This window comes from Larus michahellis, chromosome Z (genome assembly GCF_964199755.1).
Source record: "Larus michahellis chromosome Z, bLarMic1.1, whole genome shotgun sequence".
NCBI lineage: Eukaryota > Metazoa > Chordata > Aves > Charadriiformes > Laridae > Larus > Larus michahellis.
The window spans coordinates 13,971,405-13,986,468 of record NC_133930.1 but is presented as its reverse complement, the minus strand read 5'-3'; the positions used below and the strand labels follow the sequence as shown (position 1 = coordinate 13,986,468).

Sequence of the window (15,064 nt, the reverse complement as noted above, 5' to 3'; positions counted from 1 at the left end):
AATTGCTGAGTGTAGTGGATTTTGGGATTGCTACTTAACAGAGACTTCTCTCAGTGGAAGAAAACATAGAAGTTTAATATCCCAAGTGATCCCCAGATCCAATTTCTGGATATGTAAAAGGTCTTCTTGTTGCGTTATAACTTGATAGTGTTTTAACTGTCTGTGAGTAAGCCTTGTAATGGTTGATTGACAATGCATTCTAAAACAGAAGTTGTAGTAAAAGCTTGGTATTCACTAAGATGCAAAAAAAGGGGAATGTTGGAAAAAGTAGGCTCTTATTGCTACAGATAGATTGTGATGAAAGAACTGCAAAACATAGGAGTCATGTATGTAGTCCTCTTACGATTTGTATATTTAGAGAATTAACTGCCTGCTTTTGTGAATATGCAGAATTAATCTTTCAAATTCTCTAGGCATTTTTAAGGGATTTTGCAAAGCGTTTCTCTCATTTCTTGAAACAAATACGTTGTAACCATAGTTTCTTGGAATTTATTATAGGTAATCTATTCAGTACAGAGACATCGTCGTACACAGGTCCAGTGGCAAATCCTTTTAGAACAAGCGTTTTACCTGGAAGATGTGGCAAAAAATGAAACCAGTGCAACTCGACAGTTTGTTCATACCTTTCGTTCCCAGGAACCAGAGAATAAAATTATTCAGTATTTCTACACACCAACCGTTGGTAAGTGCTGTCATGCAGATTTTGTATACATAAAGGAGTAATTGGTACTGTTTGGTAATAACTGATTGTTTTATGTAAAAAATTCAGTTACAGTAAAGGGAAGCAAGTGTGCATCTTAATGCATTTATGTACTGGAATAGCCATCAGGTATTGATTTATGTTCTTGACCGTAAGCTTAAATTTTTTTACAAATTTAATAGCAGTTACATGTTCTAATAGCAATAGCAAACTTTGAAGCCTTAGAAGAAGAAAGAAAATAGCAATTTTAATTTTTTGATCATGTCTACCTTCTACATTTGTGGGATATTATTGAGGTGGCACTGCTCTTCAGTAAAGCAAAGAGGAAATGACTCTTCATCTGTCATGTACCAAACTTTAGGTTATGTGGCTGCTTGTGCATCTTTTTAGAAAGTGTCTTCTCTTAATCATGTTTTAACTTCTAATTTGTTGTGCACTAGCGATGAGTTTTTTCCAGGTAATAGGACAATATAATTTTACAGCCTAAGTGTTGTTTCTGAGAGGGTAACAGAGGAACAAAGAAAAAGTGGATCGCCTGTAGTATCTGGGCCAAAAGTTAAAGAGTTGTGTTCTACACTCCCACCTGCCCAGGCCATTTGCAAAGTTTGCCTTACAAATCCCACTCTGTTTTCCTCGGTTGTGCCTGTGATTACTCACAGCTGAGCCAGATCTGTAGGCATTGGAAAAGCCTTGAAATTAAGTGTGTGACACCACAGATTCTAGTCTTGATTTTAAGGGTGTGCATGCAAGAAGTTCATAGTTTCTGTAAGGGAGTTCCATTTCTGGTTGTGTAATTTTCATTAACCCGTTCCGGATGTGTGTGTGTTTGTTTTTTCCAGAGTGGTATTGGGAGTGTCTGCTACGACCGTGGTTTTACAGGGTGCTTGCAGTTGTTCTGGCCACATTCTCTGTAATTGTTGTGTGGTCAGAGTGCACATTTTTCAGCACAAAACCGGTTTTATCGCTATTTGCAGTTTTCATACAGCTGGCAGAAAAGACATATAATTATATATACATAGAGGTAAGTTTGAGATAATGACTCAAGAAAAATGTTTTCAGATAGATTGTTATTACAATATTAGGAGACCAGATTGATTGAAAAATCAGTCTCTAAATAATCTTTCAGAAGGTCTCTAAAATGTATAATACCAAACTTTGTTTCTGTGGAGAGAGTCTGCCTTTTGGCACTTCTTAAACTGTCCAATATGGGCTAAAGATGTGACCCAGTTGACCTGAATATCATGTGTAATTTGTGAAACGTTAGCGTAGGTCTTTAGACTTTGTGTCTGATCAACCATGTGCGTGACCTCTCTTTCCTGAACAGGAATTTTCTGCTGATCAGAAATCCAGTCACAGGTGTGGCTAGCATAGGCATGCACAAGTTTATCAGTAAAGGAACTGAGCTGAAAAATTCCAATATACTAACAAAATAAGTTGAATTGAAAACACTTGTTTTTATCACTTTTTGTAGGAATAAATATCAAATTAGTCATGGTAATATCAAGGCAATTACAGCAATTTCATTTACTTAAGAAAAAGAAGTAGAATAAAACATTCCTAGAGTTAGTTGTGTTAGCTTGTATGAAATGCAGAACATTGCTACTATCATTCTCAATTAAAATTAGTCGAAAAAACACCTGAAACTCTTCTCAGACCTGGTGTTACTGTCCCACCTTAAAAATGAAAAATTAAACTACAGTGAACCTTGCATGCACAGACTACTATGTGCTGAATGCATTAAAACCTTTAGTAGAGTTCTACATTCAAACAACTATTTTTTTTCTCTCCAGATGGCCTGTTTTCTTACCATCTTTTTCCTAAGTATCTGTGTTTACTCTACTGTCTTCAGGATCCGTGTATTTAACTATTATTACTTAGCTTCACATCATCAGACAGATGCATACAGTCTCCTTTTCAGTGGCATGTGAGTATGTGGCATATATTCTACAGGTTTTCTGTCAAATACTCTATTTAAAATGTCCATGAAACTTTCATTTATAATCATATGGGTGTAAATCCTAATGAGCTGCACATCATGATTCTGTGATATATCCAGTTATGATTTCTTAATATTTTTAGTGCAAGAAATTGTTTTAAATGCTGTTGCCTCTTGCATTGGTGCAGGTTATTTTGCCGTCTTACTCCACCATTATGCTTGAACTTTTTGGGCTTGACGCATATGGATGCAACAATCTCTCACAGAAACACTCAGCCAACGGCGTACACATCTGTAAGTATAGAAAATGAGATTTTGAGGCTTCTATATGGTTTGTCGAATAAGCAGAATATTTTTAAATACTCCTTATAGTAAGATTCAGACATTCAAATCTTTTCACTAGTATTAAACAGGGTGGAAATACTTACTTATATACCAGGAGTTTGGTAATGACTGCTAGCTACACAGCAGCCATCAATAGTTCAGTTTTTCTGTTTTGGTCTCTTTAGCCTAAGAAAGTAAGGTATGAGGCTGAAGAGTTCAGACTGTTCTTTAGTTCCTAATAGCTTTAGCTTCCACTGCCTTTAGTGTATGGGACATTTTTATAGACAAGAAGCAAACCTAACTTGCCACTGAAAACCATTGAGTTTGGTTTTACTGCACAACCAGTTCTGTAGGACAGCAAGTTACACCTCACATCTTTGTCGTTAGCAAGTAGATTCTTTGTGTTGTCCAGAGACTCTTTTCACAGCAGATGAAAAGATCCCCCAGATTTGAACTGGCTCTGGATTGGGTGAGAAAACAAGACCTAGCATCTTAGAAACCTCAAAGGAGATACACCGTTAGAGGTGGCCTTTATATCTGGGCGTTCACGATCAACTCTCTGAATCAGACCTGTGGTGGTAATACTTACCTATGTTTCAGTAACTGTAAAGGATTGTGTGTTTGCGTGTTGTGGACTGAAAACGGTGAGATGGCGCAGTCTTTGTGGATATACATAGAATAAATCTGATAAGAGCTTATTCGTGTGGATTTTTTTTTCTAGATAATGGGATCCATGAGAGTGCTGACCTTCATTGCAGATGGATTCTATATATATTACCCAATGCTTGTTGTCATTCTGTGTATTGCCACATACTTCAGGTAAGTGATTTGCAATTCAGATCCTCCATGTTTCTTTACATTAATAATTTCATCAGTCAGGAAGAGATTCACTTCTCCTCTTCTAGCAGTTGAGTTGTGAACTATTAGTAAAGATGCAAAAACTAAAAGAATAAATTGTGGTTTAGATATGTGAAATGTGTACATTTTAAGAATATTGATTGTATTAACTTGTAAGTAACTTGTGGGGTTTTTTTCTCCATTAAACTTCATTCCTAGATTTTGAGGTCTGATCTGTTCAAACTTTGGAGCCCACAAATACTTAGATTCTGCTTCTGATATTAAAATTACCATAAGAAAGCTATGTTTTCAGCAAGGTTTTTCTGATAAAGTAAGAAGGATTAGCTGAAACTTTACATAATGAACTTTCTAACAGATTCGTAACAAGTTTCTGATCCATCACCAGACTTCAGATTGGAAGCACAGTTGTTTAAATAATTTGATCTTGTTTCCCTAAGCCACAGTTTGTTGGAGGCTGGGAGGGTAATTGCAGAAAATACTGTTATATGGTTGCTTTATCCTTACATTTCGAAATGTCTGCTTTTGGTCACTGTAAGGGATGAGATACTTCAAGTCTAACATTGCTTGGCTATATTTATGTTGACTTCTTCTATTTTGTGTTACCATTCAGTCAGAAGCAACGTGTATGTTTTGAGTCAAGTAGAATGTAGTTAAATGCCTTGAATGTCCATCAGTGCCCTATGCACACCCATAGATAGTAAGACAAGAAGGATCCATTCCTAGGTTTTCCCTGCTTACCTTTAGGTTAGGTGACAAAATTGGTGGTGGAGGCAAGAAAAGCCAATGACAAGAAAATAGTTTGTGTGACTACTTGTCCGTGATGATCCTGGGTCTTGAATGCCATAGTGAAAAGGAGGAAAAGAAACTAAAAGAGATGAAGTTGCTTTGCTTGAACTTTAATGCCCTCTAATAATTCAAATATATGCAAAAAAAAAGAATGCTTAATTAAAATCTATCAAGGAAAGCTGTCTCTCTTGTTTAACCCAGCAGTCTTAAAGTTCAGGTAGTATAGGAAAAAAACTTTTCAGTATAAGTATACAATGAAGATAACTTTGAACATAATATTGATGCTCCAGTTTGGAGAGTGGAAAACAATAGCAGAAACAGCAGCTGTGTTCTTTGGTGTGAAGTTGAAAAGGTGAAAGTGGTTTTGTGATATCTAGTTCCAGGACTAGTTTAAAAAGATGGAGCAAACTTATTATCTGACTGCTGCCTGATGGATATCCAAAATGGCAGCCAGCATCCCTACCGCTTAAGAGTATGCCACACATTTTTCCTGACTAAAACCTGAGATGAAGGTGGCTTTCCTATGTTGTAACTGTTTCAAAACCACAGAAATCACAATAGGCATAATTTTATAATAATTGTCCTCTGGCAAAGAAGATTCAATGAGATATCATAGATAGAAATTCTGTTATATCTGAGAACATTTCAAGCAGTTACCTTATCTTAAATCATTTGTACTACTCTCAGACTAGTTTTATCTCTCTTTTTGAATAGGGTTATTCCATCAATTTTAATTGGATTTCGGAACATGTCACTGTTCTGAATTTTCTGATTTCTCAGCTAGTATAATAATCTGTCTTCTATATTGCTTTTTCACTTGAATTGTCCGTAAATTTCTGAACAAGTTGTTTCACATTTTGCAGTATAATAAATCTAAACTATTAATTGTAAATTATCAAAGAAAATTGCTTCTCCTTTTGCTTTTAACAGTTTAGGAACGCGTTGTTTGAATCTGTTGGGATTCCAGCAGTTCATGGGGGATAGTGAAATGACCTCTGATTTAATTGATGAAGGAAAAGAGCTAATCAAAAGAGGTAAGTTAGGTCTTCTATCCTCGTCTTCCTGCAAAGTATAATATGTTGTTGTGTTAAACTTGCCTGAAATGTTACCCAAAAAAATGCACATAGCTTGTCAATATTTGGAAAACTGTACTGAGGCAGTCTACTGCACAAAATGCAATAGACTTACAACATTGTGGCACTATACAAATCACAATTGGTTTGGACCAATTGAGGACCAATTGAGGACCAATTGAGGACCAATTGACTGCTGAAATAAAGTATCAGCTTTACTCATCCGGTATCTGAATTTGGAAGGCTCTGGGGAGACCTTACAGTGGCCTTCCAGTACCTGAAGGGGGCCTACAAGAAAGCTGGGGAGGGGCTGTTTGCGAGGGCATGTAGCGATAGTACGAAGGGCAGTGGCTTTAAACTAGGGCAGGGTAGGTTTAGATTAGACATTAGGCAGAAGTTCTTTACAATGAGGGTGGTGAGACACTGGCACAGGTTGCCCAGAGAGGTGGTGGGGGCCCCATCCCTGGAGACATTCAAGGCCAGGCTGGATGAGGCTCTCAGCAACCTGATCTAGTTAAAGGTGCCGCTGGTTGGACTAGATGACCTTTAAAGGTCCCTTCCAACCCAACACATTCTGTGATTCTATGAATATTTCTGAATATTTTACAGTTCAGATAAGTGGTCCTCCTCTGAAGTCATTACTGATATAACAATAAACAAGCAGTTATTTGTGTAATCTGTCATAAAGGATAGTTAGCACTTAATTTGTCTTTATCATGAACAAACTCATTTTAATCTCTCTTTGTGTCAGTGTGTTGATTGAGCTGCCCAAATTCTTTCATTTTCTTTAAGATTTTGTGTTGTTTCAAGTAATTGTTTTATCACACAAAGCATGTTGTTCTGTAGAGCAGTAATCATCTGTTGTTTTGGAGAGTTTTTAATTTTTTTATGTTAATTTTTATTGAAAGTTTCTTGAAAGCTGTTAAAAGCTGTTGTGGTTCTTAAGTAAATGTTTAAAACTAAAATCTCTGGATACAGTGTTACATTATGGAATATTTTCATTCTCCTTTCCTAGTTTATGAAAAACAAAACCTGGATTTACTTAAGAGTAGGAGTATTTCTTTTTTTGGAGAAAGAAACGTCTCTCATTCCCTTAAATACAAGGTTACTATTTCTTTGTTACTGTGATGTTACACTTCCAGTTTAATAGCAGATAAGGACATAAACTATTTGGGTCATATTTTGGGCCTTGCCAAACTTCAGCAAGGTTCTCATTCAGTCGTGCTCAAGTTTCTTCTTAAGATCATACTTTTTCCAGCTATTTCTTAGAGGTTTGTTTTGGTTTTTTCTTTACTAGCTGGTATTCAAATGCCTTGGATATGATATGCCTGGACCCAGGATATCATCATGATGAATTCATTTTAATGGGAAACTCCACAATGATAGGCAAACAGCTTTGTTTTTTATTTTGTTTAGTTGTACAAGCCATGTATTTCAACAAGAATGTTAGTTAACTTTGGATCTTCATTGTTTGTTTAAAAAAAATCGGTAATGATTTTTCTTGTATGCAGCTCAGACAATTTATTTTTTTTTTTTTAATTTGTAGAAAAAAGAAAACGACAAAGGCAGGAAGAAGGTGAAAACAGAAGAAGGGTATGAGATTGTTTTGGCTAACTATAATCTTAATATACTGCAATATCTGATAGGCTTTGCCTTTGCTATTTAATTCAGCATGATCTATTTCACAAAAAATAAGACTGCAATAATTGATGGAATATTTAAAACTGCAGAATAGTCTTGGCTGGGGGAGGGAATAATTTACATTTTAATTTTAAAGGATAAGAGGGTCACACTACTCGGTGTGCTGTGAGAACGGTGTATGCCAACAGGTGTAACAAGCATTAAAAAGGCTCCTGATTTCTAGGATGCAGAACAATCTGAAATGGCTTATTATCAGTCGCTTATGTTGATACTGTTCTGCTTGAAATAACTGCAGTTGCAGTGTCGTCATATTCACTGAAATGGGGGCTGTATGCTTCTCCCAGACTTAACCCGTTGCTTTGTGTGCTCATTGGAAAGTAATTGGCATGGATTATTATATTTTTTTCAGAGGAGGGGATTAACTTAAGACAGAATTAATACTGTTACCACTGAGTAACAAACAGAATGTTTGATTCAAATTGTACTTTGCATACTGAAATGAAAGATTTGTGAAGGCAGTCAATCTGAATAAAAAATAATTCAGGCACCTTCATTTTAAGGAACTTCAGTTAACTATAGCTTTAGTTTTTCATTAATTTATAGCATTTGGAATTGAGTATAGAAAGTCATAATCAAAGAGAGAAACCGAAAGGATGCATTCAAAAGGTGAACTGACTAAAGGATGGGAAAAGTATTTTCTGCAGAAAGGCAAGATAACACTGGGACTAAAATGGTTCAGCTTTTCAAGCTCAGGGTACTTCATTTCTGGATGACAGCCGACACTGCATAGACCTTCTGATCCTCTTGCCACCATCACATAATTTTAAAACTTACAGTGAAACCAAAAAGTAGCAAATGCATTATGCATTTAATATACACTGAAATGATCTACACATTAAGCAACTATTTTAGTTCAGCAGCAAGCTCAATTTTAGATGTTACCTGTTTTTTGAGTTTGCATTAAATACTGTAGCACATTCATTCCTGAAACTTTTGTGGCTTTTGAGAGTGTTATCTTTTACTGGATCGTTGATTAAATGCTTGATTCTTCTGCAGCTTAGAACTGTAACATACGGCATAAATTACCACAGTAACTTTTAGTATACCAGTTCCTACCAGTCCATAATCTGGAATTTTGGTAAGAATCTGAAACGTAGTAGTTATTGGGTCAATTGGAAAAGTTTCTGTTGAGACTATGAAATTGTCTCCTAATAAAAGCATGAGACATTTTCTTCTTTAATATTTCGCTCTACTTCATACTTAAATTTTTACATACGAAAACATGGTGGAATGGAAACACAACAGAACAAAGAGTTTAGTATACATGGCCCATGCAAATGGGTTTTTGTGCCGTCTGCATCCAGTTATTTCACCATTCTACCAGTAGATGGAAGTAGAAATCAAAAAAAGCGACATTCCTACAGTAATTTAAAGCAGTTGAGTGAAATTTGAGTGTAGATTTAACATGTAGTTTGTTTTCTGCAAGTCTTTTTTCTGAAGAACAGTTATGGTAATTGCTTTAGTGAAGGGACATCTCTTGAGTTTAAAGCAAAACAAAAATTATTCCTGTATCAAGATACTGAACAGGAACATTTTCAAAGTATTACTTTCATAGTCTGATGTGATTGATGAATTAGCTGCAATATTTTTTGATCCTATGTATGCTTTTGTTGTGTTATTCTTTTCTCACAGCTTGTGTTTTCCTTTTTTGTCTTTTTTCCAGGAATGGAAGGAGCGGTATGGAAATAGAGATGATTCCACTAGAAACAGAGTTGTCCACACAGACCAAAAAGAATCCAGTTTCTCAGAGACCAATATCAATAGACGTAAGCTTTTTGGGTTTTGGAGGGACCCAAAACTTTGTTTTGTTTTTTAATATCTTGTCTATGCAGCACTGGCTGTGTAAGTAGCTTCAAATAGATTCGTCTTTGTCTTAGATGGTGTGCTGATACACTCCCTTCTGTGACACAGTGCCATCTTGCCTATTAAAGACACCTGAAAAGTGCTGTATTTCCTCCCATGTTCAATACTTCAACTAGTTGAGGTTGGAGATTCTGGCTAGTCTCAGTTACTTGGTCTTCTTATGGGACATAGAATGATTGCAGTTAGAGTAGCGGTTGTCAACAAAGAGACTTTATTTAGGATGTGTCTTGAAGTTGGGAGTTCTAAAACTTAAAATTTACCTCTTATAGTTGGAAACGAACTCTCTCAGACTAGAATAATGGATTAATCAAATAAATGACCAACAGATCTAAAGCCAGTAGGATATCACACTACTGTATATGTGTTCATTTAATAACGTCTGTAGGCAAAAAACTTTTTTATGGATGTGCTAAACTTCCAAAAAAGTTTGTTTGTCACAGTGTTAATGTTTTTTGTGTATTTTATGCACCGTTCTGAACTAACAAGTGCCAAATGACACTGAAAAAAGGAAAAAAGGGGAGGAGGAGGGAAGCTTAGAACATGCTTTTGAGACAACTCCGGTAGATTTCCCCCTCCTTGTAACCAAGTTGGAAACCCAGATTTTCAGTGGTAGACTAACTGAAATTGTATGAAATTATATTTTTATGTTAACCATAAGAATATGTAGCATTCCAATACCAAAACAAGCCGTAGGTACTGGCCTAGTGAAGGTGTCAGAGTGAACTGCAAAACAGCTGTATTTCTTTAATTCATGAGATCGCCTCTTTAAAACAAACAAAGCCAAACCAAAAAAGCATCCAGCTAGCGTAGTTAAAGTGGGAAGTTGAGAAGATGAATGGGTGGTTGGTCAGTTGATTTAAAAGTAAAGTTTGCATGTAATTTCTAATTTTCTTTGATTCTTTGCAAAGTAGATCTCATCCTACTTGAGTGGCAAAAGAAAAGTTGTAGTTACATTGCTATGGAGATACACGGATGTAATACTACAAATGTGAGCATGTAGACAGATGTGGTTTAATATTGAATCTACTCTAAATCATCACACTTACACTTTGGTTGAGATAGTAGAAATTATTATTCTGATATTTTAACTTTGATGTTTCCACACGCTCCAAGGTGTTCATAGAGTAAATGAGTGTCTTTCCTTCCTTTTACCTGTTCAGCACTATCAAAGTATACCCGATCAAACGGTAGGACTGAAAGAGATAGAATAGAACTCCTCCAGGATGCAGAACCGTTGGATTTTAACGCAGACTTAATTAATGATGACCCTCTTGAATTGGACTCGGGAAGGTGAGGAATCTTCTGTGTTACTTACACTTAAAGGATGATGCTAATGTTTTCTGACCTATGACAGCTGTATCAGATGGTTTCATAGTAATAGTTTGGTAAAAAAAATTTATCATCTTGCCTAGCTGTTTTCCTTTCTTCCTTTTCCCCTGTGATACAGGATATATTTTATAACCAGTTGAAACCTGAAGGTTTTTCAGTTTTTTAGAAATGTCTGAGTAAGATTTGAGTTGAATATAATTTTCTATATTGGCATAATCTGAAAAATACTCCATATAAACCCAGAAAACTCGAGAATGACCTGCATACGTACAATATAAGGTTTTGACTAATTTGCTACAAGACTTTAGAAAGCCTACTTGATTTCTCTATATGAAAATCATCATAAAGGGCTGCAAGAAGGAAAGCTGACTATTGGAGGACCAGTAGTTGCAGGAATACACCTAGGGATCAGATCTTGGAACGACTGGAGTAAATTAAAATCTGAACTTACTCAAAAAAAAGTCCCAGACTGCACAGCATAGCTCTCTCTCTAACAGAGAATTCTGTGATTCTGTGGGTGTGACTGCAACACCAAATTTCCTCAGTTGTGAAATAGAGTATTTTATATAACTGCTAATCTCTGCTCATATTTAAGAAACAAGTACTACATTTTATGGTTGCTCTTTTTTTATCTAGATGATTATAATGTAGAACAACTTAGTGACAAATAATTTTAAATTCCGTTATACAAGGCTATAGTTTACATCATTTTTCAGCTAAAACTAGCATACGCATCCAGTAAAAAAAATCACAAATGCTTTCAGTTGACATATCTATAATGTCAACAAATAAACGCTAGTTCAAAAACATGCAAAGAATGCTGCTAAGTGGCACTGCCGGGTTTACAGATTGGTTTACCAATGTTAGTTTGTATCAACAACTAACTAGTCTGGTGTAATGTCACCACATTTCAAAAGTTGATTCTTCTTAAGCACGAGAGTTTAAAGGGGAACTAGCCTAGCAGTTCTGTCAGCTGTTGACTTCTATAGGGTGCGAAAGGAACGATAGTCTAGAAAAATAGGAATATGCATATAGAAATCTTTTGGAGCAAATAATTTTCAAGTACAGTATCTGAAGTCTTCTGGCACCTATATGGACTTTGCAGAGTGGAACATTCTGAACTTCATCTGTAAAAAGAAAATCTGGATCCACAGTGCTTAGTTGATCTTTCCTATAGTAACCTACATTTCATTTCATACAAGTCAAGAGTAATTGCCTATGAAATTTCAGTTCACTTAAAAATAGCTTGTGAAACTGTGGCTCCCGCAATAGTTACGAGCATTCTAGGACAGTAAGAGCACTAAGGGCACTAGGTTCTGGCTTCGTGTCTGTTCAAGTTCTGGGAAGCTCTGCGGAGATGAAGTACATTGTGCTTGCATTGGAACTTACTTGTGCATTTAAAATGCTTCACAATTTGTGAAGCTTCTTTTTGCCCACTAAGTGTGCAGCCATTTGTTTTCATTGTCTTTGATACTGTATTTCTCATAGGAGTACCCAATGAGTTGTTCTGTTAATCACCCAAACTACTTTTGGATGCTGTTGTTTTGTGTTTGTTTTGTTTGTTTGTTTGTTTGTTTTTTTAAAAAAGGAAAAGTTATGTTCCACAAAAACATTCAACTTCTTTCCTTTGTGTCAGGAAACAAAGTTATTTAAGACTCCCAGTATTCATATCACTGTGTTTCTTGGTCACATGAGATTTAATTTAATGACTGATTTCATGGATTCTCATGGAAACAGTAATGCAGTAGAACTTCAGATCCTGTAATTCAGTGGGAGTTAAGGAGTAAGAGTGCAGTGAGAGTTATATGATTTCATGAGTCTTTATTTTTCTATTTCCTGTGATACTTTTCGTATTTAAAATTGATTCTGCAGGTATCAGCCTGGTGGAAGATACTTGTCAATGTCTCAAAGCGAAATATTTGATGATGTCTGAAGTCCTCAAAGCTGAAGAAAATTGAGTGGAAATTTATTTCCTACTTATTGCATGGAAAATACTGCATTCGTGATACATCACTAAACCAGGAAAAACCGTTTTTGTTTAAAAAAAGAATATGAAGGAACGACTAATTTGAAAATGCACCCATATGATAACTTTACTACTTATGACAAGAATACACTTCTTTTGTAGATATTGTTGTGCATCAGTGTGGGCTTTTGTGTCATGACCAAAAGGAGAAAACTATTAATTAAGTTAATAGAGGATAAACTTCATAAGTATATCTAGGGCTCAACATGAACTGTAACATTATAAGTTTTAAGAAGGGGATATTTTGGAAGGAACTTTTTTGTATTTTAGCAGGTGCTGTGAGAGCATCTTAATGCATCCAAAGTGCAGTTATATCAATTACTATAGTAAACACTTTCTGTTTTTTCTATTTGAACTTCATGCCTAGTCCAGAATCTACTGAATTAAATTGTAGCTTCTTCAGTGGTCTTTGAATCAGACTCTGTATAAGCAGAAAGATCGAATGACAGGCTGTTCTTCATATAATCATAAAATAACATACATTTTCCAGTAGTTGAAGGGTGGCTACCCTTCCAACCTGGTATTCTATGATTCTATGAAATTTGGTGGCATAAATTTTCAAGCAAGGTGTATTGGTCAAGAAAGGCTATATTTTTATTCCTTTTCCAACATTATATGCAGATAAATGATTTTAGCATGTGTAAATAGTTGAAATTGAATATGGACCAGAGTTTCACTGTCATACGAGCCTATGTGCAATAGCAAGAATACATTATCGAAGATATGATGTCTGCTAAAGATTTTTACAGTTGTAACAGTTGAAAATCTTGGCACAGTAATGTTTTTGTCACTGTAAAAAAATATAATGTGAAAAATGAGTTAAATGCTGAAATATTATAATTTGCACAGACCTTCAAATAAGTATTTCTTTAAAAGAAGGGAAATACATAGCATGAATAGATAATGGTAAACACTTTTAGTGTCCCAAATTCCCTTGTTGCATTATGTGTCTGTTTTTAAGGTGCCTGTATTTTGCAGTCAGTTTTTGCAAAAAGAATAATGCTTGTCCATTTGAATGCCATTCAAAAATGCCAATTATTAACAGTGTGAAAAAGCTTCACATTAATTTCATTGGTGTAGATATATTTTTAAACTGTAGTTAGTTGAATGATTTTTTTAAATGTAATCATAAGGTAAAAGATGTGGTCAAATTAATATCTTCGGAAATTTGATTAATTTAAAATGTTGTTTTATTGCAGTTGTCTTAAGTCTTTACCACTTGGAAGTTTTCTTATGTGCTTATTGCAAAGTCATGTTGAAAAACAAAAGAAAAAATGTTTCATCATAAATTCCTTGTCATGCTTAAAAAACAGACATCCCTTAAAGCAGCTAGGAATGAGTTATTCTGAACACCTGAATGAGGTCTTCTGCTAGTTTTTAAAAATAGTCTTTGCTTTCTGTAAAGCAGCTAAGAATGAGTTATTCTGAAAAGTAAGATTCCATGAATGAGGTGTTCTACTAATTGTTAAAAATAGTCTTTGTTTTCTGTAGTAATTGTTAATGGGGATCTGACTACCTCCTGTGATTTAGTACATCATGTGTTCTAACAGTAGTTGTATTTGTAATATATTGATCTGCCTGTTTTAAAACACTGAATTGTTACTATGAAGGAGAAAAAATACTCTATTTGTATAGAAATAATTATATTAATAAATTGGCAAACATAAAATAATCATCAGTTCTGTTCTTAGGTGAATTCACTGAATGACAGCTGTGCCGACATGTATTCAAGCTCATGCAATTTCCAGACTACCTTTAAGAGGGCACTTTTTTATTTTGGGTATTTTGTGTATTGTAAAAACATGATCAGAATCTTATGGTTGTATCAGGAACTGGAAGTTGAGAAAATGAGACTTTTTAATTCAGGTTTTTCTTTAGCAACTTTATGTTTGTACCTATTTAATTTATTTTAGATCTATTTAGAAATGCTATCCTGAATTCAGACTTGTATGAAAGGGGTTGTATATGTTCTTGGACATCCATACACATGAATGTTCTTAGACTTGATATTTCTATTTTTAAAATTTGTATCTCATTTAATTGCCCAAACGTTTATTTGCAAATAAAGGTTCAAGTTCTTTGTTTAACACCTGAAATGTCACTACAAAGGGATCTAATTCAGTGCTAATGGAAAAATTATAGAAGGAACATTGGTTTTTCTGAATGCTTGTAGTATTCTTACCTTGCTGACTTCAGAGAGTTAGATCAAACCTTCTCGGGGGATGGTTTTCCCCTCTCAGAAATCAGTGGGATGGCTGCGAACAGAATTTTCAGTAGAAACTTGGTCAGGATTTTATATACAAAAGCTAACTAATCCCTGGTGTAAGCCCAATGTTCAGTTTTTGTTGGGTACAATAATTTGAGGAGTTGACATTATAAATTAATGGCAGCAGGATTTCAGTTGTTAACATAGAAGTTCTGAGCATATTGAGGTGGGAATCCACTGACCTTTTTTTGATGTTGCAGTG

At 35.1% G+C, this 15,064-nt stretch overlaps 1 protein-coding gene across 5 annotated transcripts in view; it reads left to right on the top strand.

The window, feature by feature from the left end:
• The window catches only part of LMBRD2 (LMBR1 domain containing 2), a 30,820-nt gene extending 16,145 nt beyond the window's left edge, over positions 1-14,675 (top strand). For all 5 annotated transcript variants that reach the window (XM_074569244.1, XM_074569242.1, XM_074569246.1 and 2 more), the window contains 10 exons: positions 499-682; positions 1,540-1,721; positions 2,491-2,624; positions 2,825-2,930; positions 3,682-3,779; positions 5,535-5,638; positions 7,224-7,270; positions 9,042-9,144; positions 10,402-10,531; positions 12,443-14,675. In XM_074569244.1, coding sequence (XP_074425345.1) covers positions 499-682; positions 1,540-1,721; positions 2,491-2,624; positions 2,825-2,930; positions 3,682-3,779; positions 5,535-5,638; positions 7,224-7,270; positions 9,042-9,144; positions 10,402-10,531; positions 12,443-12,503 — 1,149 coding nt within the window. In that variant the 3' untranslated portion in view covers positions 12,504-14,675. The remainder of the gene's footprint in view (positions 1-498; positions 683-1,539; positions 1,722-2,490; positions 2,625-2,824; positions 2,931-3,681; positions 3,780-5,534; positions 5,639-7,223; positions 7,271-9,041; positions 9,145-10,401; positions 10,532-12,442) is intronic.
• Positions 14,676-15,064: the final 389 nt, after the last annotated feature.